The 26,982-nt window shown below is 37.9% G+C and overlaps 6 protein-coding genes and 1 long non-coding RNA gene across 11 annotated transcripts; 6 read left to right on the top strand and 1 right to left on the bottom strand.

Moving 5' to 3' along the window:
- The first annotated feature begins 179 nt into the window (after positions 1-179).
- LOC103828982 lies at positions 180-2,906 on the top strand. 5 transcript variants are annotated; one of them, XM_009106311.3, is made up of 5 exons: positions 180-550; positions 909-1,216; positions 1,375-1,421; positions 1,535-2,483; positions 2,572-2,906. In XM_009106311.3, exons 2-4 carry the CDS (start codon positions 934-936, stop codon positions 2,477-2,479), a joined length of 1,275 nt encoding a protein of 424 aa, XP_009104559.2. In that variant the 5' UTR covers positions 180-550; positions 909-933; the 3' UTR covers positions 2,480-2,483; positions 2,572-2,906. The 5 variants fall into 5 exon arrangements, with proteins under 5 accessions (XP_009104559.2, XP_009105252.2, XP_018509707.2 ...); XM_009107004.3 differs by having other exon boundaries at positions 904-1,216; XM_018654191.2 differs by having other exon boundaries at positions 888-1,216.
- A 116-nt stretch (positions 2,907-3,022) lies between these two features.
- LOC103828106 (late embryogenesis abundant protein) lies at positions 3,023-4,028 on the top strand. Its single transcript, XM_009104012.3, has 2 exons — positions 3,023-3,538; positions 3,732-4,028. Exons 1-2 carry the CDS (start codon positions 3,275-3,277, stop codon positions 3,915-3,917), a joined length of 450 nt encoding a protein of 149 aa, XP_009102260.1. The 5' UTR covers positions 3,023-3,274; the 3' UTR covers positions 3,918-4,028.
- Positions 4,029-4,476: 448 nt separating this feature from the next.
- Positions 4,477-9,958, top strand: LOC103874869. Its single transcript, XR_001955968.2, has 2 exons — positions 4,477-4,535; positions 8,761-9,958. It is a non-coding gene; the product is annotated as an uncharacterized LOC103874869 (long non-coding RNA).
- LOC103873962 (probable receptor-like protein kinase At4g39110) lies at positions 4,590-7,844 on the top strand. Its single transcript, XM_009152679.3, has one exon. It carries the CDS (start codon positions 4,926-4,928, stop codon positions 7,512-7,514), a length of 2,589 nt encoding a protein of 862 aa, XP_009150927.2. The 5' UTR covers positions 4,590-4,925; the 3' UTR covers positions 7,515-7,844.
- Positions 9,959-12,133: 2,175 nt separating the features above from the next.
- On the top strand, positions 12,134-13,797 carry LOC103873055 (cysteine protease RD19A). Its single transcript, XM_009151778.3, has 3 exons — positions 12,134-12,720; positions 12,793-12,912; positions 13,059-13,797. The coding sequence occupies exons 1-3, from the start codon at positions 12,265-12,267 to the stop codon at positions 13,584-13,586; spliced, it is 1,104 nt and encodes a 367-aa protein (XP_009150026.2). The 5' UTR covers positions 12,134-12,264; the 3' UTR covers positions 13,587-13,797.
- Positions 13,798-14,211: 414 nt separating this feature from the next.
- Positions 14,212-19,196, bottom strand: LOC103872158 (V-type proton ATPase subunit a3). Its single transcript, XM_033285724.1, has 18 exons — positions 18,926-19,196; positions 18,698-18,742; positions 18,495-18,617; positions 18,318-18,425; positions 18,121-18,228; positions 17,868-18,041; positions 17,601-17,738; positions 17,217-17,324; positions 17,024-17,131; positions 16,779-16,927; positions 16,479-16,632; positions 16,057-16,217; positions 15,737-15,943; positions 15,477-15,660; positions 15,289-15,372; positions 15,011-15,204; positions 14,854-14,913; positions 14,212-14,739 (listed from the first exon to the last, which is right to left on the bottom strand). Exons 1-18 carry the CDS (start codon positions 19,067-19,069, stop codon positions 14,535-14,537), a joined length of 2,454 nt encoding a protein of 817 aa, XP_033141615.1. The 5' UTR covers positions 19,070-19,196; the 3' UTR covers positions 14,212-14,534.
- A 3,448-nt stretch (positions 19,197-22,644) lies between these two features.
- LOC103871219 (B-box zinc finger protein 20) lies at positions 22,645-26,903 on the top strand. Its single transcript, XM_009149803.3, has 3 exons — positions 22,645-23,005; positions 24,948-26,622; positions 26,733-26,903. The coding sequence occupies exons 1-2, from the start codon at positions 22,820-22,822 to the stop codon at positions 25,479-25,481; spliced, it is 720 nt and encodes a 239-aa protein (XP_009148051.1). The 5' UTR covers positions 22,645-22,819; the 3' UTR covers positions 25,482-26,622; positions 26,733-26,903.
- The last annotated feature ends 79 nt before the right edge of the window (positions 26,904-26,982 follow it).

Genomic DNA, 26,982 nt, shown 5'->3' with positions numbered 1-26,982 from the left:
CCTTGTCCCTCCGTTTTTTTGTCTTTTAGCGTGACTTGGCACTACTCACCACCGAATTACGACAAGTCTGACGGTGTCACTGTCACACAACACCACAAGGCACTTGACCGATCCGATTTATCTTTTTTTTTTGACATATCCCAACCGATTTATATCTTGGTCCAATCATGGTTAAAAGGGTGCTGTAGTACGTTTCAGTATGATAAGCGGTTTAAGCGGTAGAATTTAATGAAGGATAGGTGCATATTTGATGAAAATGAATAGAAATAATGGAGGTATCTCGGTTTAGTTTGATTTGGTTTTGACTATTTGGTACGGTTATGGGTAATAATATCAAGACAAAGACCTAACCGGAATATAACGGCGTGAAATAAACCGTGAGAAAAGAAAAGACTCGTATTCATCTCTTTCCCTCTCTCTCTCTCTGGAACAAAGCAAAGCCCTCTCGCATCATCGCACTGCTCAATAGAACGCTCTCTCTACCCCCTCTCTCCGTGTGTTGTTTTCGTCTTCCTCTTCTCCGGCGACGTTCAAGGACTCCCGGGAGCAGGTTCGCTCACTGGGACTCTCTCTAAGCATCTGTTTGATTGTGTTTATTTTTGGAATTTGATTTTAGGGTTTTGGTTTCTATTTTGAGTAATCGGCTTGCAGCAGATTTTGTGGCCTTAAAATCGGATCTGTTAGATACCACTTAGGCTGAGTTTAATTACTTTTATCGGATTCGTGATTCCGAAACTCTCGTGGGCAGTGGATTGATCGATATGATTCCTTTTCTAGGATAGATCGATGGCTCAGAGATCTTACAAATGGGGCTCTGCTTCCTGGACTTTGATTCTCTGGCTTATAATGATTTGATTGTTATACTGAATCTTTGTTTTCTAAATTACTTGTTTTTTTTTGAAGTTAAGGTTGTAGCAAGAAGCGAGTTCAGAGATGGGGAATGCGTGTTGTGTTGCGGCTCGTGACAAAATGGTCCTCGTCGTGCCTCCTAATGAGACTGAGAGGAGGCCTTCTCCTACTTGGAGTTTCCGCTGGGATAATCATAATAGAGGAGGACGTGTTGCCGGTGAAGACTCCTCCTCTCTCACTTGGTTATCTGATGGTATTAGCCGTAACGATGGCTCTGAGATCAAATTTGGATCTGCTTTTGTTTCATCTCAAGGCTCTCCTCTGGACAGCTTTAGGACACAGCCACTGCACAAATCTCCGGCCTCAGGTAATTCATTTCAGCTAAGGAACCTGTTAAAATGTCATGATGAGCAGAATAAAGATGTGGCTATGTTTTATTGATGGGATTTGTCTGTTTTGCTTCTTAGCTCGCTTATGCATATGTCTTGATCATAATAGTGTGTCTTTACATGAATCTTGTGGCAGATCTATCTTTCCCAAGAAACTCTTCCATGGATACAGTCTTCGAGCAGGTAAAGCGTGTTTGTTTCATCACTAGCTGACTTCTCTTACATCTTTGAAATTATACCTTTATTGATGCACAATAATAACCTCTCTCTCTTACGCATCTCTATCTCTTACGCAGAAGGAAAATGATTCGACACAATCTGTGGCACCTTCATATCCATCTCCTGCACAATTCTCTCTTTCACACACATCTTCTTTCCCAGCATCACCACTTTCTCCCCAGAGCTACTTCCACCCTTCAAGTTCGGCGTCATCGCTTAAACTGACACAGCGCCCTCGTCTATCGAAGCAAGTCTCAGATAGTCGAATCTATGGTATGAACTCACTGAGTAGAAGCTCAGCAACTGAAGAGACGCAGGAAATTCCTTTGAGATATGGTTCTTCTCAGAGTGGACCATCTGAAAGTTGGTCATTGCAAGCCTTTTCTGAAATGATGTCATCTTCTCGCAGCAACGAGCCTTTGTCTTATGATAACGACTTCTTTGGGCTTGATCGTGACAAGATAGACCATCATGGCAACCGAGTAATATCCAATCATCATCAGCAAACATGTGGTGCCTGCTCTAGACCCTTGTCAGAGAAATCCATGTGGAGCAGCCAAAAGATCTTCATGACCAATGAGCTCTCTGTGTCCGCAATTCTAGCATGTGGGCATGTCTACCATGGTGAGTGTTTAGAGCAGATGACGCCAGAAATCGATAAATTCGACCCGTCGTGCCCAATCTGTACATTTGGTGAGAAGAAAACGGCGAAACTGTCAGAGAAAGCGTTGAAAGTTGAGATGGATTTGAAAGCTAGGCACAACAAAAGACTCAGAAACCGAGTTTTGGACAGTGATTTTGATTGCGATGATTTGGTAATGTATGATCACAGCCACATGCCAGCAGCAGCAGCAGACAAGAGCCCTGAACTGGTCTCGAGTTCCAGCGTCAAAGGTTATTCCGCAAAGCCTTTCTTGGCTAGACATTTCTCTTTTGGGTCCAGAGGTAACAGTAAATCAATCAAAGAGAATCTTCCCGTCAAAAAGAAAGGCTTCTTCTGGACCAAATCCAGCAAAATATGAACTTGTAAGCTGCGTTTCTCTCGATCTATATCTCTCAGACTCAATTCGGTGAATTTACACACGTTAGAGATTGAATGTGGTTGTTGTCGCAGGTTCTGTGTCTGTGTTGCTCTTTACTGTCTGACGGACACGGTACCACTTAATTAAGACAGGCTATTTGTTGATACACACTTTCCTCATTGGCTTTTCTTTTTTTTTTTATTGGTATTTGCTAAATTTTCACACATGTAAAGTCACAACTTTAGAATACAAGGTTGGGGATAATCACAACATTGGATCCTTTCTAGTATATAAATTATTCTGGCTGTGCATAGATCAGAATGGATTCAGGGCTCTGAAGACAACCGATTGGGTATGGTTTGTATTACATTTACCAGCTTGATCTCAATCAAACTTCTTCCTGTAGATATTGATTTGTTTCTCCTTTTTTTTAGTTCACTGCTTACTATTTTTGTATAATGTATAGAAAGATCAGCAAGCCTTTGAGATACTATGGTGAATGACAAACAAATAAGCATATACATGTACAATTCAAAACGAGATCATATGTATTTTGTGAATATTTTAAATATTCTACACAAGAAAATGATTTATGTCGAGATGAGTAGGCTCGTATAAGAACACACATGTGTGCGTACGAGGCAATAACCTACGCATCTTCGTTCGCTATATTGCAGCACGTGTCCCGACCATGCACATGAATACATACATATACACAGAGCGCTTCCTTCAAACACGCATATGTCTATGCCGGCAACGTTTGACTGAGAGCTGATAAGAATCTTGTTAGTTAGAATGGCGGATATAAGAGACGAAAGAGGAAACTCAATCTACCTAACGGACGAACAAGGCAAGCCAGCTCAGCTCGTGGACGAGTTTGGAAACGCGATGCATCTGACAGGTGTTGCAACCACCGTCCCTCACCTGAAGGAGAGCAGCTACACTGGTCCACATCCGATCACCGCCCCGATCACGACCACCGATACTCCTCACCACGCACAACCTATCTCCGTGTCTCACAACCCTCTTGAAAACATAGGCATTTCTTCCTCCAACTCGGTAAAAGATTTATATATCTCATTCATACTGTGTGAATGCCACACGTACTTACTATTGTTATTTTTTATATACTATTATTATTATTATTATTATTATTATTATTATTATTATTATTATTATTATTATTATCAAGATTCACTGTATATGCATGGCACGAGCCATATTAATCATAGCATATATACGTTTATTGTAGATGGATGAATATGGTAAAGGATCACGACAAGGAGCTAATGTAACGGATGAAACTAAATCAAAGGTAGAGGGGCACGATCCATCAACTGCAACAGTGAGCGGATCAGGATCAGAAGAAGCTCACGAGAAGAAGGGGTTCCTTAAGAAGATTAAGGAGAAAATTTCCGGCAACCATAACGATCCGTAAAACTATTATCACTCTGTTTATGAAACTATAAAGTCACAATTACATTGTATTGTTAGAACTTTTGGGTTGCTTCTCTCTAGCTTGTTTGCAAATAAAGTAGGGGGTAAAATATATGATCATATTGATAGATACCAAGTATCTTACTATTGACTTGGAGGTGAGGAAGCTGACGTGGCTGGTTAAGTAAAGGGTGTAGAGCAAAGCCTTGGATTGTTCCAGAGGGTTTGCTGTTAGAAGAGTCTGAAGAAGCTATCGGAGGTGAGAGTATAAGTAGGGGAGAAGAGAATGATGAGAGACTTTATGCTTTGATGTTGCTATAGATTGACGCCATGAGTCATCTTGACCCGATCGCCATGAGATCGGTGACGAAGGTGAAGCTCGCTATGAGAGCCTAGCCGGAGTCAAGCTCAAAGCTGTTCGTTTATCATCTTGTAATCTCTGTTCTAGCTTGTACTTGGTGTTGGAGTGATCAATAAGAAGAGTCTGAGAGTTAGAGATATCTAAACTCTATCACATATCCAAAGCCACGAGATCTTCCAGTAGAACACAAAAAAACATGTTCAGACATTCATCAGCAAGCATTAGAGTCACTTGAGTGGCAGTGAAAAGGTTTAGCTGGTACGTTGATTAGTTACTCTATGTTTCTTCATCACTTTCTAGCTTCATATTTGCGTTTCTGATTGAAAAAACTGATAGTTTTAGTTCTAGTTTTTTCTAAAATATTCTTGAAATAGAGAACCGGAGTTGTTTATTATTGGCAGTCTCTAGATTGTCTAGATAACAGAATTAGCTGTTTGCTAAAAATAAACCATATCATATCCACCGATAATAAATTACAGCATATACCAAAACTGGCCACACATATAACAACAAATCATTTCTCGCTTTCATGACCTTTTTCTCCCTCTTTTCTTCAACCACAAGCTATCCAACAAACTCCTTCATTCCTTCTTATCTTCTTTCTTCCTCAGCCATCTCTCTTCTCTCTCTCCTTCCCACCTAGGAGGGATGGAGACAAGAAAGAAACCAAACATATGCACGTTTCCCATCTTTGATATTTCTCCAAAGCCTTGCATGGCTCTCCTCCTGGCTATTCTCCTCTTCCTCTCAGGCCCTGCAGCGTCTGCCGTGGGACCTGCTACCGGTTTTAAACCGGCAGATGTTATCCTCATTGATTGTGGAAGCAAATCTTCATCCAAAACACCAGATGGAAGAGTCTTTAAGAGTGACCAAGATACGGTCCAATACATAGAAGCCAAGGATGATATTCAGGTCTCGGCCCCACCTTCAGACAAGGTCGCATCTCCTATCTACCTGACTGCAAGGATCTTCCGTGAGGAAGCCATCTACAAGTTCCATCTAACCAGGCCTGGTTGGCATTGGGTTCGCCTCCATTTCTTGGCCTTCCCTAATGACAAGTTTGATCTCCAGCAAGCAACTTTTTCCGTTGTAACAGAGAAGTATGTGCTGCTTCATAACTTCAAGATTACTAACAACAACAATGATAGTCAAGCTGTTCTCCAGACGGAGTATCTCGTCAACATTACGGATGCACAATTCTCCCTCAGGTTCAGACCTATGAAAAGCTCTGCAGCATTCATCAACGCTATCGAGATTGTCTCTGCTCCAGACGAACTGATCTCTGATTCGGGCACAGCCCTTTTCCCAGTCAACGGTTTCTCTGGTCTGTCTGACTATGCGTACCAGACCGTTTACAGAGTCAATGTTGGTGGTCCTTTGATCGTGCCTCAGAACGACACGTTAGGAAGAAGCTGGATACCTGATAAGGAGTTCTTGAAAGATGAGAAGATGGCCAAGGACGTGAAGACGACCCCTTCCGCAATCAAGTACCCTCCTGGAGTTACACCTTTGATTGCTCCACAAACGGTTTATGCAACAGCTGCTGAAATGGCAGATTCTCACACCATTGCTCCGAACTTCAACGTCAGCTGGAACTTCCCCTCGAACCCGGCGTTTAACTACCTTATCCGGCTTCATTTCTGTGACATCGTTAGCAAGTCTCTCAATGACTTGTACTTCAATGTGTACATCAACGGCAAAACTGCCATTTCTGGGCTGGATTTGTCTACTGTCGCCGGCGGTCTCGCAGCTCCTTACTACAAAGACATTGTTGTGAACGAGACACTTATGACTCCTGAGCTGCTAGTGCAGATTAGTCCCATGGGAGAAGATACAGGCACTCCAAACGCAATCTTGAATGGAGTTGAGGTCTTGAAGATGAGCAACTCCGTGAACAGCCTTGACGGAGAGTTTGGAGTTGATGGTAGAACCACCGGCATGGGGAAACACGGTATGGTTGCGACCGCGGGGTTTGTGATGATGTTTGGAGCTTTCATTGGGCTTGGAGCCATGGTCTACAAGTGGAAGAAGAGGCCACAAGATTGGCAGAAGAGAAACAGTTTCTCCTCTTGGTTGCTACCGATACACGCTGGTGACAGCACTTTCATGACCAGCAAAGGTGGTTCCAGCTTGTACAACTCAACCATGGGCCTCGGCCGCAACTTCTCCCTTTCAGAGCTTCAGGATGCTACGCAGAACTTTGAAGCATCTCAGATTATCGGTGTTGGAGGGTTCGGTAATGTCTATATTGCAACCCTCGACGACGGAACCAAAGTTGCTGTCAAGCGAGGTAACCCACAGTCTGAACAAGGAATCACTGAGTTTGAGACAGAGATCCAGATGCTTTCTAAGCTCAGACACCGACACTTGGTCTCCTTGATTGGTTACTGTGATGAAAACTCTGAGATGATCCTGGTCTATGAGTTCATGTCCAATGGTCCATTCAGAGATCATTTATACGGAAAGAACCTTGCTCCCCTTACCTGGAAACAGCGACTTGAGATCTGTATCGGTTCTGCACGTGGGCTTCACTATCTGCACACAGGCACAGCACAAGGGATTATCCACCGTGACGTCAAATCAACCAACATTCTTCTCGACGATGCTTTAGTTGCCAAGGTAGCTGACTTTGGTCTTTCTAAAGATGTGGAATTTGGACAGAACCATGTCAGCACGGCAGTGAAAGGAAGTTTCGGGTACCTAGACCCTGAATACTTTAGGAGACAGCAACTTACCGATAAGTCTGATGTTTATTCATTTGGTGTCGTTCTTCTTGAAGCTCTCTGCGCAAGACCAGCCATCAACCCTCAGCTACCAAGAGAACAGGTTAACTTAGCTGAATGGGCTATGCAATGGAAACGAAAAGGGATGCTCGAAAAGATCATTGATCCTCATTTGGCTGGCACGATAAACCCTGAATCGATGAAGAAGTTTGCGGAAGCTGCAGAGAAGTGTTTGGAAGATTATGGTGTTGATAGGCCTTCAATGGGAGATGTTTTGTGGAACTTGGAATATGCTCTTCAGCTTCAAGAAGCATTCACTCAGGGCAAAGCCGAGGAGACTGAGAACGGTGAGCCAGTAACATCTCTTCCGCCAGCAGATACAACTCCAATCGCTCCTGCACCCACCACCAACAAGGTGGAAGAGAACAATGGTGCTGCTGAGGTTCAGGCCGTGGACGAACACTCTGGAACAGCTATGTTTACTCAGTTTTCTAACAACCTTAACGGAAGATAAATCTTAACTAACAGATATAAACAAAACAAAGACAGAAAGCATGCACCAAAACGAATTTCTTGTCATGATCAGTAATTGAAATAGAAAAATGACTTCTGAAGGTCATATGTTTGTTTCTTTTTTATGTTTTTGTGGTGGTCCAGGGAAACCTGTGTGATATTTATATTTTTGGTGTGTATTATGTCAAATTTATCTTCTTCTTTTTGTATGAGTTGTAATTTATGGGTGGATATGTATACTACTAAATGCTCTCATGCATTTATCTACGTATCCTCCTTTGTTGTAGTTGTTAATCATAGGTTGCTAATACAACTTCACATTGAAACTTAAGTGTGTGTGTGTGTGTGTGTGATGATGAATCTTCCTAAAAAAATTAGAATACCATTGTACACAACAAAAAAACTTTTCATGTTTTCGTAGAAGTGATTGGTTTTACGGTCTGTACATATTTTTTAGACCAACCATTAGGCTAAAGTTTAGGTAACTTCTTTGCAAATAAACTCCTCTCCAAGGTGTTTAAACTGGGATGAATGTGTTTCTCCTCTGGTATGAACTCTAGTTGAAGCTGCTGTCACATGTCAAACTTAACCAGCTAAATTAAGAAAATGACCTCAATGTTTTGTTTTTGAACAAAAAAAAAAGACCTCAATGTTCTGTGTGTATCATTGACTATTTGGATTAAGCTTTGATTGTTACTGATTAGAATCAGTGTTTAGTCTACAACCTCTGTTAGATAATGGTCACATAAACATTTCTTTCCTTAGATGGGTTACACTGGTGCTGATCATCTGTATTCATTATATTGTATGTATATAAAATGTATGGGTAGCAAACTCTTACCAAGTGTTTGTAGGAGAGGAAGTATAGGTGAGAAAAGATTAGGGTCAGTCACAGATTATGCAAAAAATTGAGAACCATAATAAAATAAAATAAAAACCAGAAATAGAAACCATTCCCTTCAATTAAGCAAATGTCTTCTCTTTTTCTCTTTCTTTTTCCTTCAGTAAGCTATATAAATAGATAACCGAAAGAGCCAAAGTTTTTTTGCTTTTGTTCTCTCCTCTATCTATGAACTATGGAAAACATAAGTGAGCTGGTCGCTTTTGACATGGGAGGGCTAAGAAACAACCTTCCCAGAAAGTAAAAACTGCAATAATTATCTCATTGATTGATTGAGTTCTGGTATAAGTTATAGATTTTTGGATTACTATTTGATTTTGGATTTGTGAATGGTATAAAAAAACAGGAGAGGATTGTCAAGGTACTACTCGGGGAAAGCAAGATCATATGCTTGCATCTCAGATGTCAAATGCCTAGAAGATCTAAAGAAACCAACCCATCCTCTTGATGATGATGATGATGATGAAGATGATGCCTACAAGAAGAGGAAGAAGAAGAATAGGCAATCATCTTCATCTTCATTTTCTGCAGCTGTTAACAGCAATGTTAATTATCAAAACTACCCGTGTCGTAGAGTCTCTAGTAGCACACACTGTTCCACACCTTGTGTCGGTGCTTAGCTTTTTTTTGCTTTCTTAAACCAGTTTCTTAATTTACCACACCTTCATCAGTCGCCCTTTGGCTTTTTCCCCAACCAAACACTCAAACACATGCTATTGTTATATTAATTATTTCTTAATGTTTTTATGGTCAGACATCTTATAATTTGCACTATTTTGTAGATTTGTTCCATATCTTGCGCGTGTGTTGTGTAAGCCAGAGTGTTAGAAACCTTTTTAAGTGTAAAATAAGCTTCAGATAATAATCAGTAACCTATAAAATGTAGAGGTCAGTGAAAGATAAATGTATTTAGAACTTCAGAGTTTGGTGAATGAGCAGGGAGGGAGGGATTCATACTTCATCCAACAACCAATAGATTATTCATACTGATTTTTCAAAAATATTACTATATTATTTTGATGATATGATAACATAAAGAAATAATTCAAAGAAGACAGAGAGACAAATATTGCAACGAAAGTTTCCACTATTGACGCAAGAAAGTGGAAGATTAAAAAAAGGGAATTCGGCCAAGAAAATCACGAACTTTGCACGAAATGCTAAAATAAACCTGAATTTTTGGACTGGTCAAAAAAATACCAAACTTTTCATTGACTTTAAAATTTATTAACAATGTCTTTATTGACTTGCCAATTTAGCACGCCGTTAGCAAACTTAACAGAAAAAAATTGACGGAACTGAAACAACGTCGTTTTTGTTTTACATGATCTGAAAATAAAAACAAGTAGAACCCTGGATTCGAACTCGGGTTGCTTGGGTGAAATGATAATGTATTTAACCACTGGGCTAAAGGCGTTTTCAATATAGTTCCAAACACATTTAACTTTATTTGGTACTCAATGAATATAAAAAGTTCTCTAAAAACATAAAAGATCTTTAAAATTACAAAATATTGAAAAATAAAGATTTTGTAAAAAACAAATTGAACTTAGAAATATTTTTTTTCTTTAAATAATCAAAACATTTCCAAAAAAATTCATTTTTTAAAATTAAATTAAAAATTGAAAAATAAAGAATTTTTTTATAAAATTAATTTTGAAATTAAAATAATTATTTTTCTTTAAAAAAACAAAAATCTTCCAAAAGTTTATTTTTAATTTCAAAATTAAATTTACAAAAAAATAATTATTTTTCAATTTTTTGGAAATTTAAAGATTTTTCAAAAGTTTTTAGAGAATTTTTTGAGTTTATGAGAAATTAGGGTTATGTTTTGTTTTATTTCAATCATCCACGTCTTTTGATCAATAAAAAAAAAATTTGTATCTAATCTTTCAAAAAGTCTCACTAGCCCAGTGGCAAAACTCCCCTCTCTTAAGTCCAAGAGTGTGTGGGTTCGAGTCCAACCAACAACGATTTTAAGATTTTGTCTTAAACAAAAGAACTGAATGAAACGACGTCGTTTCACTAAACGGTAGTATTTAACGTTGGGTTAACACAGTTTTAACTGTCGGTTAACGGTTTGTTATTTTGGTCAGTCAATCGTAAGTTTCTTAATAAACTAAAAAAGTCAACGAAAGTTTAGGATTTTATTGGCCAGGCTCGAGTACATATTTATTTTGGCAATTCGTGTAAAGTTCGTGTTTTTTTTGGCTGAATTTCCATTAAAAAGTTTTGGCGCAAGAGAGAGAGAGAGAAAATATTCTCTCTAGGGTCTCTCCCTGAAACCTTCTTTAACCTAGCCGCCGCTCTTCTCAACTCAACTATCTCGGTGGCCGGATGCTCCTGCTCCGGTCGCCACCCCTCACCGTCCCGTACCGTTACCCAAGCCTTTCCCCTTAGTCTCCTCTCCGTTTACTCCTCCTCTTTGTCGGTTGTCTCTGGATTTTTGCCGATTCTCGGTGAATCTAAATAGGAGCCACTCGTGTGTGTGTGTTGCCTCTGGAGCGCTGACGAGGTGTAGTTCCGTCGGGGAGTCTAAGGAGCCTTCGACTGCAGCCCTTCTCGTCAATCGGAGCAGATCTGGGTCAGATCTGACCTCGTCCCGCCGGTAAGGATGGTGTAGCGTCGCTGCCTCCTCCTCCCCTTTTCGGTTTGGCTTGTACCCGTACGACCTTTAGTGGTCTGTCTCTCAAGGCTCTGTAGAGCTTCTCTTCCTCCGTTTGGAGTGATGGCGGTGTTTAGGCTCACCGATTCAGAGGACCTCTTTTTTTAGTTTCAAGTAAAGATAGCCTGGTGTCTCACAGGTGACTCTGCAAAGTCCCTCTTCTTGCTTTCTGATTCCGGTTCACAGGGTCCTGAGGACAACCCGCTGCAACCGTGTCGTCGGCTTAAGATGGTGACCTCGCTAACCTGTTGCCTCACCTGTTGTTGAGGAGATTCTCGATCTCCTTCTGTACTTCATCCTCGATTTCCTAGCTCCGGCGAAGCCGAGTGTTTACACTTGATGTCTCCTCTGCTCTGTTGTGTCGCGTGGCCGGAGGGAGCTTATTATACCGCCTGCGCTTGACTGAATCAGTTCTTCATCTCCTGCGAGGAAACGTCGGGTTTGTGCTTTGGTCTATCACCGAGTTAGCTTTGGGTTTCTTTGCTCGACGTCCTCCTCCTATGGTGTACCGGAGCCGTTGCCTGTCGCCTCCGTTGAAGCCTCTTGGAGCCACCTCTGGGTGAGAGTTCGTGCATTTTGCCTCTTAGTTTTACTCTTGTCTCTTCTCTGAAGCAACAAGAAGCGCTTGGATTTGAGTTGCATTGTCTTTGCTTGTTCTATTGTGTTGTGAATGTCAAGAAAACCATTATTGGTAAGCTTGATGTTACTTTTGTGTTTCATAGATGTTTTTTATCTTTTTTGCGGCATCTACGAACAAACCAGCTTGTTAGCAGAATCTGGTTCAATCTGATTGTAACCAAACCTTTGTTCCTTTGGAATAATATTTACAATTTAGCAAAAAAAAAAAAATTTCCATTAAAAAAATAATAACTTCGTACATCCCAAACACGGCACTTTTACAAGTTGGGCCTATCCAATTCAACACCCAATCAGATATGAAAACGTGTCAATTAATAATAGGCTCTTTCCCCTTGGATAAGTTATATCATTAAATGCCGTAAATATCTTCCGATTTTTCCGACCAAACTAAAACAATATCTAAAAAGCTTTATATACATACATACAACCACTTGTTGCGTGTGAAAGAGATAGATTCTTCCACAGCCCTTTTAACTTTGCCTTTAGGGTTCATCTTCTTCTTATATTTAATCCTTCCTCCCTCATTTCATTCAATCTCAAATCACAATGGATCTTCTTAAGCTTTCCTTCTCCCTTCTCCTCCTTTCCTTCCTCCTCGTCTCCGTCTCCTCATCGTCCGACGGCGACGATGCCGTGATCCGGCAGGTGGTTGATGGAGCCGCCGAGCCCAATGTTTTAACCTCCGAAGATCACTTTTCTCTGTTCAAGAGAAAGTTCGGCAAGGTCTACGCTTCCGGGGAGGAGCATGATTACAGATTCTCCGTCTTCAAAGCCAATCTGAGGCGAGCGAGGCGCCACCAGAAGATGGATCCCTCTGCGCGTCACGGCGTTACTCAGTTCTCGGATCTGACTCGGTCGGAGTTCAGGGAGAAGCATCTCGGAGTCAAAGGAGGGTTTAAGCTTCCCAAGGACGCCAACAAGGCTCCGATTCTCCCAACCGAGAATCTCCCTGAGGATTTTGATTGGAGAGATCACGGAGCCGTCACCCCCGTCAAAAATCAGGTATTATTGCATTAATAGATGATGACTTCAAGTTTGTATTGGTCTGATCTCAAATTTGACTTGTTATGATAGGGATCATGCGGCTCTTGCTGGAGTTTCAGCGCCACCGGAGCTCTTGAAGGTGCTAACTTCCTCGCCACCGGCAAACTCGTCAGCCTTAGCGAACAACAGCTCGTTGACTGTGATCACGAGGTTTCACTTTTCTTTGATGCCATTGAACATATAAAAGGATTAAAGATAATCAGATTGTGTCTTGTGTTAGGAACTAAGTATAATTAGTCTAATTCTCAATTTTAGTTTTACTAACTAGTCTGATTATCATATCTCTGTGTATGCAGTGTGACCCAGAGGAGGCGGGTTCATGCGACTCTGGTTGCAATGGTGGCCTCATGAACAGCGCTTTCGAATACACACTCAAGACCGGAGGCCTCATGAGAGAAGAAGACTATCCTTACACCGGCAAGGACGGCCCCGTCTGCAAGTTAGACAAGTCCAAGATCGTCGCCTCTGTCTCCAACTTCAGTGTCATCTCCATCGACGAAGAACAAATTGCTGCCAACCTTGTTAAAAACGGTCCTCTTGCAGTAGCCATCAACGCCGCCTATATGCAGACTTACATTGGCGGAGTATCCTGCCCTTACATTTGCACCAGGAGGCTCAACCACGGTGTCTTATTGGTGGGTTATGGGTCCGCTGGTTACGCTCCTGCTAGGTTCAAGGAGAAGCCTTACTGGATCATCAAGAACTCGTGGGGAGAGACTTGGGGCGAGAATGGTTTCTACAAGATCTGCAAAGGCCGTAACATTTGTGGCGTTGATAGTCTTGTCTCCACCGTTACAGCCGCTGTGTCTACCACCGCTCATTAATTTAAGCCAAGAGGCTTCGTTAAATAAATTAATTCACTCTGGTGATTTGTGTGAGCGAGCACTCTTTGCATTGACTCTTTATTTCTCTCTGCTTTTTTTTAAAGAAAGATGAAGTTTGTAAATAAATTGCATCCTTTTTTAAGCAAATCCATATCATGACAATCACGGTTGAGTTGAAATATTGAAGATAAGACGACGCACAACGTTCTTATATGAGCCTGCCGGGTAAGAATTTGAACCAAGTATGAGCTGGTCACTTATGTTGTCCTCAGCTATATAGCAAGAAAGTACAATGAAATTGCGTAAAAGCCCAATTTAACTTGTGAAAGACAGCTTTGGTTAAAAATAATTTTAATTCTTTACCCAGTCCATTAGAAAAATAATGTAGTTCAATAGGCCTACACTTAATTTGAACTTTTGGGACCCCACCCAACTATCAGTTCCAAGTTCCACAACACTTGATAATCTGCCGCTAAGCTACTAAAACCACAACCGATCCTTGATATGTAATAATCATAGATTCATAGCAACATATAATCATCAGAACCACCAAATATCGAAGATAGATGAAAGCTGCATCAAAACTTACGTTCTGGATGAATGCATATGAAGCAAACAAGCAAAATCGAGCATAAAATTATTATTTATTAATAAAACAAAGGTCCCAAATCCTCACATTATTTGTCATACCCACAGCTCATTATTATTTTTATTTAATTCCAAACAAACACAAACACAACAACAAATGGGTTTTGTCTCAAACAAATCCCATTATCCCCCTCTCTTTTTTTGTCTGTAAAAAATCTGATCTCCACACAGGCAAATAAATAAAGATATAGAGAGAAGGGGAAAATAAATAAATAGAACTTGGGTCTAGCTGGGCCTCTTTTATATATGCAAATGGCAGAGAGGATGAGATGGGAATGAATCATCATTCATCCATTCATATCACTCGTCCTCGTTTGCGGTAAGAATGAAAGAGAAAGGAGCGAACTTGTAACCATCTCCTTCGTAGAATTTGTTCTGAAACTCTACCCAGTGTAGACGCAGTGCGTGAAGGAACGCACTCAGTGTCTCCATCACCAGCAGCACTCCCACCGTGGCGAATATGAACACGATTATCCCAACGATCAGGATCAACCAATTGTTATACCTGTTTTTTTTTTAATGCCAAATAGAGACCACAAAGATCGATTAACTGGTTTGCTAATATTGAATCAGACCAAAGAAAGAGGATGTGAGAGTGAGAGTGAGAGCGTGTGCATACCCCCAAGCGAGGAGGAGGACCTTCTCATAAAAGACTGACGATAGCTCTGAGTGTGCAAGACTGAAAACACACACAAAGTGGATATCTTATTAAGCCATGAGTAGTGTGTATATATATATAGCTTCATGTGTTTAAGTTCCGATGATGAGATAGATACCTGAGAGCCCATAGACGCAGGTAAGAAGCGGTGTTGGAAACAGCTCCGAGCACAAACTCTATGGTGTGAATCAGCTGATGCACAAATATCTCGCTGAACTCAAACTCCTCATGCCCATGGGATCCTCCGCTTGCCTCCACATGAAGACTCTCATCTGTCTCCTCAAGAGGTGCGTATGACTGACCTTGATGCCTCTGGTGAAGGAAACCGTTTATGGAGACCAGCAAAGGATCATAAAAAAAAATGAGAAACTAAAAGGGAAAAGGAAAGAATCTCACAGCTTCATGTTGTTTCTTCAAGATGAAGGGCTTTGGAAGCAACATACATGGAACAGAAACAAGAGCCAGAAAGAGAAGCACCAGCTGAAAAAAAATGAGGGGGGAAAAAGATTATGAGTGAAACTATACGTATGACATGCTTCTCTTGGAAGATCTCTTAACAGCAAAAATTAGGCAGAGATGCTAACCTGCACTGTTTTCTGGTGAGGGAAAAGTTGGTTCTCTCCTAACTCATCGGTTGGGCTCAGGAACATGTAGATCATCACATGATACAAATCTGCTTGAGAACCAGTGCACCACTTTATGATGATGAGGACCGAGAGATAGCCAAACAAGCTGTTCAAGAATATCATCTGGGGAATGAACTGGAACCTGCAAGCCCCTCAAAATTAGACGTTGTAATTTGAAAGAGAGAGCACAATACGTTAAAAATTATCATTGAACCTACCATATATTTACACTCGATTTGAAGAATCTTGCATTGAAGTAGCTCATTATGATCCCGAGGTTCATCTGAGAAACTCCGAGAAGGATTGACATTTTCATCTTCAGCGAGTTCAGGAACGGCAGCTCGCTGCGGGTACCATGCCACACAGGATCTAGACCAAATGGATAAGTGTCCCTCACCTTTATCAAACCAATTGTTGTAGCCTCGCTGCACATAGAGCATAAGAGTGGGGGGAAATTCAGGACCGCAAAGTATTTGCCTGCTACTAATATTCTGTTGTGTTTTTATAAATCTCAATTTTGAGAACAAATTTGCATTACCTGCATGAGGCATCACGGCAGTCATAGGCTGAGGGAGCAAACAATGGGTATGGAATAGAGAAGAATTCGTTGTAGATTAAACCAGTGTATATTGAGAAGAGTGACATCATCATTATAACATAACGGCCACCAAAAGCCATTTCCATAATGTCCCCAAGTTTCTGTTGCCAGGAACCAACGGTTGAAGAGTTAGCATCTAATACTTGCAAGAGCAAGCATCTAACAATTAATCTAAGCCGTATATAAGAGAATAGGCTATAATATACTCTATAAATTTTAAGTGTGTTTCCTATGCTATCATATTTGCATGCAACTCCAAGAGAAACAGAACAGCTAAACTTAACAGCAGGTTATACAGTTGAGATAGAATTCAATCTCTTGCTCATACTCAGAATATAAGGTAACATCAATTGGGGTATTACCTGGCTGGAAAGTTTCTTTTCTCTCACTATCAAGTACATAGTTGCAAGCAGCAAACATATTCCATGCCCCCAATCACCAAACATAACAGCGAAAAGGAAGGGGAAGGTGACGATTGTGAATACACCAGGATTAGCTTCCTGATACTTGGCCACACTGCAAAGTGGTGATCATAGAAGATTGATCAGAGGAAGCGAGGACAAGACTAAATGCAGACTATTACACATTTTATATAATACCAAGGCTATCTCATATTTCCTAAACTGGGTCAAAAGCTCCAGAAAAAAGTGAAAGACACTTACCCATATGCATCAACAATTTCCTGAATTGCAGAAGTAAATTTGTTTGTGCGAAAATAAGTTGGTGACAACTCTTTGGTCCTCAGAACCTGGAATATTGATCCAACTTGCGAATTGGAGTCAACTGCAGCACGCTTTAATGCATTTTGAATCTGCACAAACAAACCTTATTCTACTTAAGTATTCTGAAACGATCACCCGATATAATATTCAAATGCAATTGACAGTGAACAAAACGAACAACTCACTTCGTTTGATGCAAAGACAGGACTCCAGCCCTCGGCCACAAGGCACTTCTTAGTTACATCAAGACTAAGCATGTTCAAAGTATGATAGATAGCTTTCTCTTTGCGCACCTGCAATTGGTAAACATAAACTTGAATGGTTTAGAACAGATGGGTCAACACAGGCCGCTCAACATTGATCTACTCAGAATAATACCTTGAGGTTCCACAGCTCAAATTTATCTCCAATGGCGTGCAACAAAATGTTACGGTGACCTAAACCAGCATCTATGGTGGTTTTAAGCTCTGTTAATCGACCTGACACCTGAAATGGTGTGAAAGAATTAAACATGGTTAGACAGTTTCTGGGTTAACGGGATCTTCATTATATGGACGCTAACCAACTTCAAAGCTAACAGTCACATAATTTCAGTACATCAAAACATCATGACCTCATGCATTAGCTTTTACAGGACACTTGAGTAGTAGCGAATACCCAATATTTTGTTATCATCTAAAACTCATGTCCAAAGAAGGAACCATACAGGGAAGTAAAAAGGTTTATCACAAGAACAACATTCACAAGGAAGATAATATATACCTCAGTTATCATTTGAGCTTGTTTTCCAAGGTCTTCACTGAAAGGATAACGATTGGCCCCAAACGCTTCACATATTTTAAGAATTTTGCTTTTTGCTCTTTCCCCGGAATAAAAGACAACAAAAACATTTTTCTCAGCCTGCATTTTATTCTAGAGTTAGAAAGTCAATTTCGAAATGAGACAGAAAAGTAAATATGTTTTCTAACGAGATCAGCATTCCATGGGTTGAATGAACTCTTGGCTCTCTAGATCGAAGAGACAAACTACCTTGTCCCCAGAGTTGGGATCGATGACCGGCTCCTCAATGACAGTCTGTCGAATAAAGACGTTGCCCCTAGTAGCACGGAATAGAATCCTCTCAAAGACCATTGACTTTTCACGGGGTACTAATCCAGTGAGAAATCCAAGCTTTACTTGCTTTGAAGAATCAATAGACTTGTCCTGTTTAGAAGGAATTACTGTAAGCATTAGTGATTAAACAACAAACTATATAAAACGAGAAGAGGTGCAACAATCGTACTTCCTGCAATAAAGGAGCCTCCAGCAAATCTTCACCCACTTGCTGTGAATCTATCTCTCTCTGTTGAGCCGTAGCACTTGTATGAGCAGAAGAAAAGAACTCGCCAGCCTACATTCAGATATATATAGCATGAGAAGCACAGCATAACATCTTCAAGGCCGTAAATAATAATCTAAAATAAAAGAAAACAAGTGTACCTTCTCAAGGACCAATTTGTACTCCATAAGTTCATTATAGGAACGCTGTAACTTGTCATTATTGGCATTGATCTCAACAAGTTCAGCTTCGAGCTCTCCGAGCTTAACCTGATAAGGAGAAAGAAATATGAGTTAAAATGGAAAGGAAAGCAGATTGTGTGGGGACTTGAATAATACCTCGACATCGTCCAGGTCGATATCAGTTCCATTCTCCAGCGAATCCTTGGGTAAAACTCCAGCTTTGGACATTTGATCCTTGAAGAAACGAATCTTACGTGCCATCTCTCCACATCTTTTTATCTAAAATCCGTCACCCAAACACGAGAGATCACAATTGTAAGATTTATATTCTTAGATTGAATCACATAAATGAATTTCACCTGAGCAGCATAAGTACGTTGAAAAGGGCTCTTCTCTGAATTTAGCTGAAAGAAACCAATTGATCAATGAATTTGTGGTGAGTAAAAATCTTAAATCTCATCATCATCTCTTAAGATCTCGAAAGTAACCAAACGCCAAAGTCAAAATGAAATAGATGCGTATTGCAACATCAAACACGCCAATTAAATATCTATTCGAGAGAGATGATAAGAAACTGATTTACGGACGTCTTTGAATTGGACGAGGCCGAGATCCCCAAGGTAAGAGACGGTGAGATGAGCTGATTCCATGGGAACAATGAGCTGAACCAGCTGCATCGGCTCTGACCTCATCAAATCCATCGGCGGACAACAACCGCCGCTTTCCCCCATCGTTGATATTTCTCCGGCGAACCAAATAAATATTATTATTTTATTTAAAAAAAAAAGGAGAAGATAAATGTCAGAGATGGATCGAGCGAGGGAGGGAGAGCTGTAATTATTTGTCCTCTCCCCAATCATAATATTGAAATACCGCAATTGCCCCCCTCTTCCTTTCCTGTATCACACTTCTGTCCTTGCTTTAGGAGGACACAACTGAAATCGAGGGGGCTTCTTTGTATGGCCTCTTTGGGCTTGAGTCAACTACTATCGTGATTTACTTTTTTAAATTGGCCCATGAATTATGGATACCCCAGTTTGTTTCCATATATTCATTCTTCTTCTAAGTGTCCATTTTTTATTCTTCGGGACAAAGGCCATATAAAAGATCACGCGGGATTTTCAAATTCACATATTGTAATCTCCCGGGGCCTGTGATTTAAGAAAATTGATTTGACTATTTATCTATATCATCAAAATTTACTTACATTTTTCTTTATGCATCCGTTTAGATTTTCATGATTAAACGTGCTTGGACTGGAGGAGTGAAAAGATTAATGACTTATTGAAAAGTTATTCACGATACCATGCGAATAAGACTAAAGGAACGGAAAAAAATTATATAGTGGTTGCAGGGTCAGTAAATAAAACTTTTTATCCTTAGAAAAATTTACACACCGACGAAATCCACGGACCGAGAACGGAGTGAGCGGACGTGGATGGCCGGCCATTAACCGTAAACAGTCGGGCGTTATATATATATATTAAAAATGTTACTTAAGCAACGTAAACACGCAAACATTTTTTTTATAAGTGTTTATAATCCCGTGTGGGGTTTGTGTTATAATCCACCCACCGAGAAGACAAATAGTAATGTGGCAATTTTAGATATTAAACTTGGTTATGCCAATATACATACATGTATGTGTGTGTTTGAAACTGAAGGATATTATTTACAGATGGTTCGAGTAAGTTTTTTTCACAATGAAACTTTATTGTATTTGTTGACCAATAGAAAGTTTGGTGTATGACAATTTAGAAGGAAAATAATTAGAGTGTGATTGGTAAAATTAAGAGTAAAATGGAATAAATGAAATGGTGGAAAAGGGAAAAAATAAAAAAAGGCGAGAAGTGAAGAGAGAATAAAACTCAGCACAAATTATAAGTTGTAGAATAAAAGTTATAGAATGTTTTACTTTGGATGCACAGTGAATAGCTGAAAAAGTAAAAGTAATCAACCTGATTGGTATATTTTTGGCTGAATATAGAGTAAATGTGAATTTACAGTAAATATTTACTCTAAAAATATCATACAGTCAAAGCTTTAGAGTTCTCAAAGAATTAGCTCTCTTAATACAACGACAACAATATCGTTGAATGATTAGACTTTTGTTTCCTTGTTTAAATATAAAAACAAATTTGTACTAACTATCCATCAATTAATGATTTGATTGTATCAATTAATTGGTAAAGGTCCCATCTACTGGTATATTTTAAAGGGAATGTTTGAAAAGTGCAAGAAGAACCTTTTTCAAAAAGTCCAGTAGTGACATCCATGTGATTTAAGATCTACATGTGTTTTATGAATAAAAACTCTCTAATACTTTATAAGAAATAGTAAAAACCAATAAAATAATATTCTGAAATTATGAACTTTCCATTAGGATGCACTCAAGCATCTTGCCGAACTATTGATACTTCGATTTTACACAATTTATAAGTCATATTGGTGAAATATATGTTCAAACAGTAAAGTCAAAACAAATGTGGTAGATAAAATTTGAATAACTAAAATAAATAAATTGTTATATAAATTGAAAGTACTGCTTTAATTTAATATTTTTACTACTTTATAAACATTTTTTTTTGGTTCTATAATTCATACAGATCTATATCAATACAAAATACTTTTAAGTATTCAATTATAAGTTTGAGGTGATTTAAGGAAAAATTTATTGTTATCAGTGAAAAATTTTAAATACTTTTTTAAATTGTAATGTTATTGAGCTTGTCTTTGATAACCTATTTTGAAATCTAATGATTTTTTTTTTGTAAAATTTAGGGTATTTGTAATTATTTTATCGTGATTTAGTGGAGTTTTTAGGTAAAATATAAAAATTAAAATCTCATTGTTTTAGTTGAAATTTTAAAATAATTTAATTAAAAATATATTAAAAATCATCAATTAACCTTATATCATCAAAAAAATTAGTGAAACTAAAATCATTTCAATACACCTCCATAATTAATTTGAAAAGCTGTGAAAAAAGTTTTAAGATTAGCAATTGGCCAAATAAACAAAAGAGAAATGAGGGGAAAGATTCGAGAGAGATCATAATACCATATCTACTCCTCTAAAAGTGTTTTTTGTCGTCATCTACCTACTAAATTATCTATTTTTCAGAAGATCTGATCCACTCTTCTTAGTTATATCAAAAGTATTACAAGAAAATCATTTAGTCCCGAACAATAAGGCTGACATGACCGCAATGGCTGATATGAGTATGTTTGATTATTGATTTATAAAATATAATTAAAATTTTCATCGATCAAGGGATGCATTCGGATTTAAGAAACAACTCTTATTGTTGTCCAAAAAAAAATGAACAAATCTTATTAATCTCAACCATAATTTACTTCACTTTATAAAGATATATACAAGGTGCTAACTATGACTAAAGCATATAACATCACAATCACATTAAATAGACTAACACCGAAATGTAACTGAACCATGTTTTTAGTGTTTTTTTTTAAGTTGTGACATCTCAAACTGAATTTAAGCAAGTTGAATAGTATTTGTTTTGTACTTGCTAACCACTAAGCTAAAATCATTGTTTTGAGTTGGATAACTTGAAGTTTTTTTTTGTTTGAGAAAGTGCTTTCATGGATAAATTGAAGTTCATAATACTATATGGTGAGTTAAAATAAAAGAGCCGCAATAAAGAGGTAAAACAAGGAAAGGAAGTAGATATACACACATGGATGATGGAAGACAAAAGCTGGCACGAAGAGCTGGCCATTTGTCAAGTTCCCCCACCTTCCCCATTTACTTTAATTTCTTCATTTTCTCTACAATTTATACTATCAATTCGCTTTTCTTTTGTCGTTACTATTTAGTAGACTAACTAGCATCTGACGGAAAGAGATGAATGAGTGAATATATCAGATCAAAAAGATTGTATTCAACTCCACTTTTGCAGTTTTTTCTTCCAATCGATAAAGACATACAAGGTTCTGACATCGAGGTAACTTGACATGTTCACCTATCTAACCCGTATATGGAGAACATTACATGTGCTAATAAAGAAGTTTATCTTTCCTTTTGGAACTTAGGCACTTTGATGCAATAGACAAGAAAAATATAACCTAACTAGTAAACCAGACCAAACCGGGTGTGAAAGCAAATGGATTTGAGAAATTCAAAGCTAAAGAGAAAGAGAAGCTATCAAGAAAGTGAGCGGAAGAATAAGAAGAAAAAGACAAAAGGAAACTTAAAGCTGTTTATCTATAAAGCCAACACATTATTCTTACCCTTTTGCCCACACTCATACCCATCATCATCATCTCTACATACACTCACACCCACATGAATGTCTTCATAAATACTATTGTATAGTACTGGTCCAAGGATCCAAGTTGCGAGAGAGAGATAGTGAGTGCGGAGCCCCCAATCTTGTGAAATTTCTAGAAAAAGAAACAATACCCTTTCCAGAGAGGAAATAAAAACACTGTTCTATTACCAAACGAAAAAAAAGAAAGATGAAGATTTGGTGTGACGTGTGTGATAAAGAAGAAGCTTCAGTGTTTTGTTGTGCAGATGAAGCAGCTCTTTGTAATGGTTGCGATCGTCATGTTCATTTCGCCAATAAGCTCGCCGGCAAGCATCTCCGTTTCTCTCTCACTTCTCCTACTCCCAAAGATGCTCCTCTCTGCGATATTTGTGGGGTAAGTACAGATTACAAAACTTGTTTCTCGAAGAACTTTCTGAAACTTCCCTTGCAAAATATTGTGTGCTTATACACATGTCAGTATTGATGAAATCTGGTTTTCATAAAACGTGAGTTTGGGCGATTTTTTTATTCTGAGATTTTGCTTGTTTTATTGGTGAGAAACTTATAGATTTCCATTTGTTTTCCTGTAAAGTTTACGAAATTTTTGATAAATTATTTAGTCACTAATCAAAATTAAGTACACTGAAACCTTTATAAATTAATAATGTTGGACTACACCAAAACTATAATTTTTTTTATTAATTTATAGAGATATTAATTTATCGATATAATAATTAAACAAAAAATTCAATTGAAACTATAAAATTATATTATTTTATAGAGATTTTTAGTGTATATTAATTTATAGAGTATTAATTTAAAGATGTTATACTGTAATTAACCAGTTGAAACTAGCTGTTTACAAACATTAAAATTCTTTTCTTTGGGAAGGTGAAGCCGTGAAGAAAAAGATATTTAAAAAAAGAATTTTTTGCATTTCTTTAAATAAAAGAAAAGAAAAAGCAATGTCCTTTCCGAAAAGTTCGTGGAAAAAGGGGAGTCAAATCTAGAAATATCCTTTATATACTAAATCACAAGTCACTCAACCAATAATATATTGCCACATAATTAAAAATAAAAATGATTTTAAACAATAAAAATTTGAAAAAACAGAAAAAAATGACATCAATTTAGTAGTTACCAGACAAAAAAAAATCAATCCACCTCGCCTACGGTTATTCGCTCTGGACATCCACGATCATCATTCACTAACTACCTATAATTATTTACATATATTTGTATGAGGTTCTTCTATGGCTGCAGTTCAAACGATCAGTCTTTCCTTTCATCTTTCTTCTTCATGTTTTTTTTTGCGGTCAAGTGTAGCAAAGATCCACACAAGCTTATTTATTTTATACAAGTGTAGCCTTTCTTCATACAATATTTATTTGTTTCCTTCTCAATTTAATGCTCTTTGATTCTTTTTACATGATTCAGGTTGAAGGTTGAAGATGGATGCTTAAAATTACTCCCATTTCAAAGCCTAATTCTTCAAAAAGAAAAGGAAAACTCAAAGCTTTGTTAGCAACTTAGGTAACAGACTATAAGTATGTATGTCATAATCTATTATATACAAATTGAGTATTTACAAATATATTCAAATATTTTACAAATCTGTTTATGAGTCTATTATGTGCAAATTAACTATTTTACAGTACATGTTTTCGTTCTTATCCTTGAGTTCCAGATTGTTGATTACTGTTTAAGAAAAGGAAAGCCACGGAGAAGAGTACTAAAGTGTAAGTTCAAAAAATATCCTAAATGTATTGTTTAGTTTTAGTTTGCCATTTATCTTTCTACTATATCTTATATATTTAACATTTTAATAATACTTTCAATAAAAATTTAAATGGCTTTCATAATTTATTTTTGTTTCACTATTTTATTATATTAAAAATAATTAGATTTATATTTTAAAGAAGAATTATTTATAAAAAGTATACAAATAAAATTGAAATGGATCATATCAGTAACTTTTAGCTGTATTTAATATTTATATTAAAAATAATTATCTCTATTCAAAATTATCTTTTTAACATTTGTTTTGCCCCTTCTATGTTTTAACTATGTTGTTTGAATGCAACACTTCTAATTATAGGTCTATTATTCATCTCTAGAATGTAACTAAAATAGTTTTTAGTTTTGATAAAACAAAAGTTAGAATTTTATAAAATGATCATTTAAATACAATCAAAAACTAACCCGTGCTCAGCACGGGGTGATAATACTAGTAATATTATAAAAGTATATTAAAAGCTACGTGATTATAAACAAGAGTCTTCTTTACGTAGTATTAAAGAATGGTACTCAAAATCTTGTTATCCATAATACGACAGGAGCGGCGTGCATTATTGTTTTGCCAAGAAGACAGAGCAATACTATGCAGAGAGTGTGACATTCCAATACATCAAGCCAATGAGCATACTAAGAAACACAATAGGTTCCTTCTTACCGGCATCAAGCTCTCAGCCTCCCCATCCGCATACCCGAGAGCCTCCAACTCTGGTGCGACATTGGGCCAGGCCAAGACTCGACCCAAATCAGTATCAGGGGAGGTCCCGAGCTCGGCCTCCAGTGAGGTCTTTGCGAGCTCTCCTTCCACGACTACAAGCAATTACTATTATGGGCTAGAGGAAACCTATCAGCAAGCTAGCGATTCGGGCTCTGGATCGGGTTCAGGCAGTATATCAGAGTATTTGATGGAAACGTTACCGGGCTGGAGAGTGGAAGATTTGCTTGAAGATCCTTCTTGTGTCTCCTATGAGGACAACAACAATATTTTTACTAAGATCAATAACAATGGGGTTTACGATGGTTCTTCTTCACAATATCAGCATCAAGGCTTTTGGGAACAAAAGCCCTTCTCCTGAACCTTTTTCTTTTGTTGGTTGGAGTCTTGTCTTTTTCTTTGGTTGTTGGGGGTAATTACGTATCCAAACCAACTTGTTGTTTCTGTTAATCATTTTTTTTTAACTTTTTCTACCTTTGTTTTTAATAAGAAAGAACTGGTTTCTATTTTACAACAAGAATTTTGTTTTAGATTTGACAATTTTGACTAGCGTCAAACTCCGTTGTGTGAAAAAATGCATATGATACGAGTAAGTGGTTGCTGGGCCTTAATTAGGCAAAATATAGTAAACTTTTTTCTGAAAAAAATGTACAAGTCGGATCAATGTTAGGTCCTTAAGCCCAATTTATAAGAAAACGTAAATCAACAATTGGTGGTGATCTTGCCGCCTTTATGTAGCTCGGAACCCGTTTCCGATTTTTTTTTTGGTTGTGCATGTGTTTGATGGTGTTATTTTGTTGGAGTAATACATATATTAAGTTCAGGTTTAGCTGAATTTGCTTTTATAATCATTTGTAATGTATATTGATACTGAATTTTGAATTGATAAAAGCTGTTTTCTTTCCTTGCAAAACTAAATTTAACAATATAATGGCTGTTTAGATTAGAATCTGTCAGTGATAAAAAAAAGGTTGGCATCTGTCTAATTTTTGATGTACAACATTTGATTGGTAAAATTAAAAAATAGACACAAGACTCGAGCATGATTCACATTTTTTTTCCTATTGTGATATGTTCAATTTTCTTCATCTCATCATTCTTCTTGATTGACATAAAACCATCAAACAAAAATAGCACGCAATACATTAGATAGCTTCTATGATCTTCTTTCTTATATTCATCTAGGCCGCATTACACCTACTGTATTCCAAGGCCTCTCTTTCAAATGCATTTACTCTATTTTGTACGTATAATTTGATGAGGGACAATTCAAAGATAGTCAGTCCCAATTCCTATCTATAGTGACTAAACCAACCGAGATATAATTCAACTGTACATCCACTAAAGATGATTCTCAAGTACCTCTCTTGATCATAAACACATAACTTTCTTACTTTTCTAAATGCAAAGAAATTTGACAAAATACAGGAAAATAAGAAGGAAGTTGAGAGACTATCGATGACAAGAAGACACAAGTTCTCAAACTCGCCACTAGACCTTTCGTAAGTTAACCCCCTACCTGAGAGACAAGTACCGCTAGATACATGGCCTGTATGTCTCTATGTGGTTTTTAGTTACAGTCTTCTTTCTTTCTTTCTTTGGTTTTTTACAGAGAAAAGAGTATCCAAAGAGAGCTGATGGACGTGGACGCAGAGGAGTTGCAACCGATTGACTAGTTATCAATTATTAGCTCGGATTGTTATATCATCTCAACTCTAGTTCTTTGTTTCATATATGCATTTATCGTTTTTTTCTTCAAAAATACAATCACATCACTAATCTATATATGATCTGTGAACATGACTCAGTTAAAAGCACACCTAACAATGAATCTGAATGAATCCTGGGAAGAAAACAATCAT

This window comes from Brassica rapa, chromosome A01 (assembly GCF_000309985.2).
Source record: "Brassica rapa cultivar Chiifu-401-42 chromosome A01, CAAS_Brap_v3.01, whole genome shotgun sequence".
In the NCBI taxonomy this organism is placed as follows: domain Eukaryota; kingdom Viridiplantae; phylum Streptophyta; class Magnoliopsida; order Brassicales; family Brassicaceae; genus Brassica; species Brassica rapa.
Note: the sequence above shows the minus strand (reverse complement) of the source record. Positions and strands in the feature narration are given on the sequence as shown.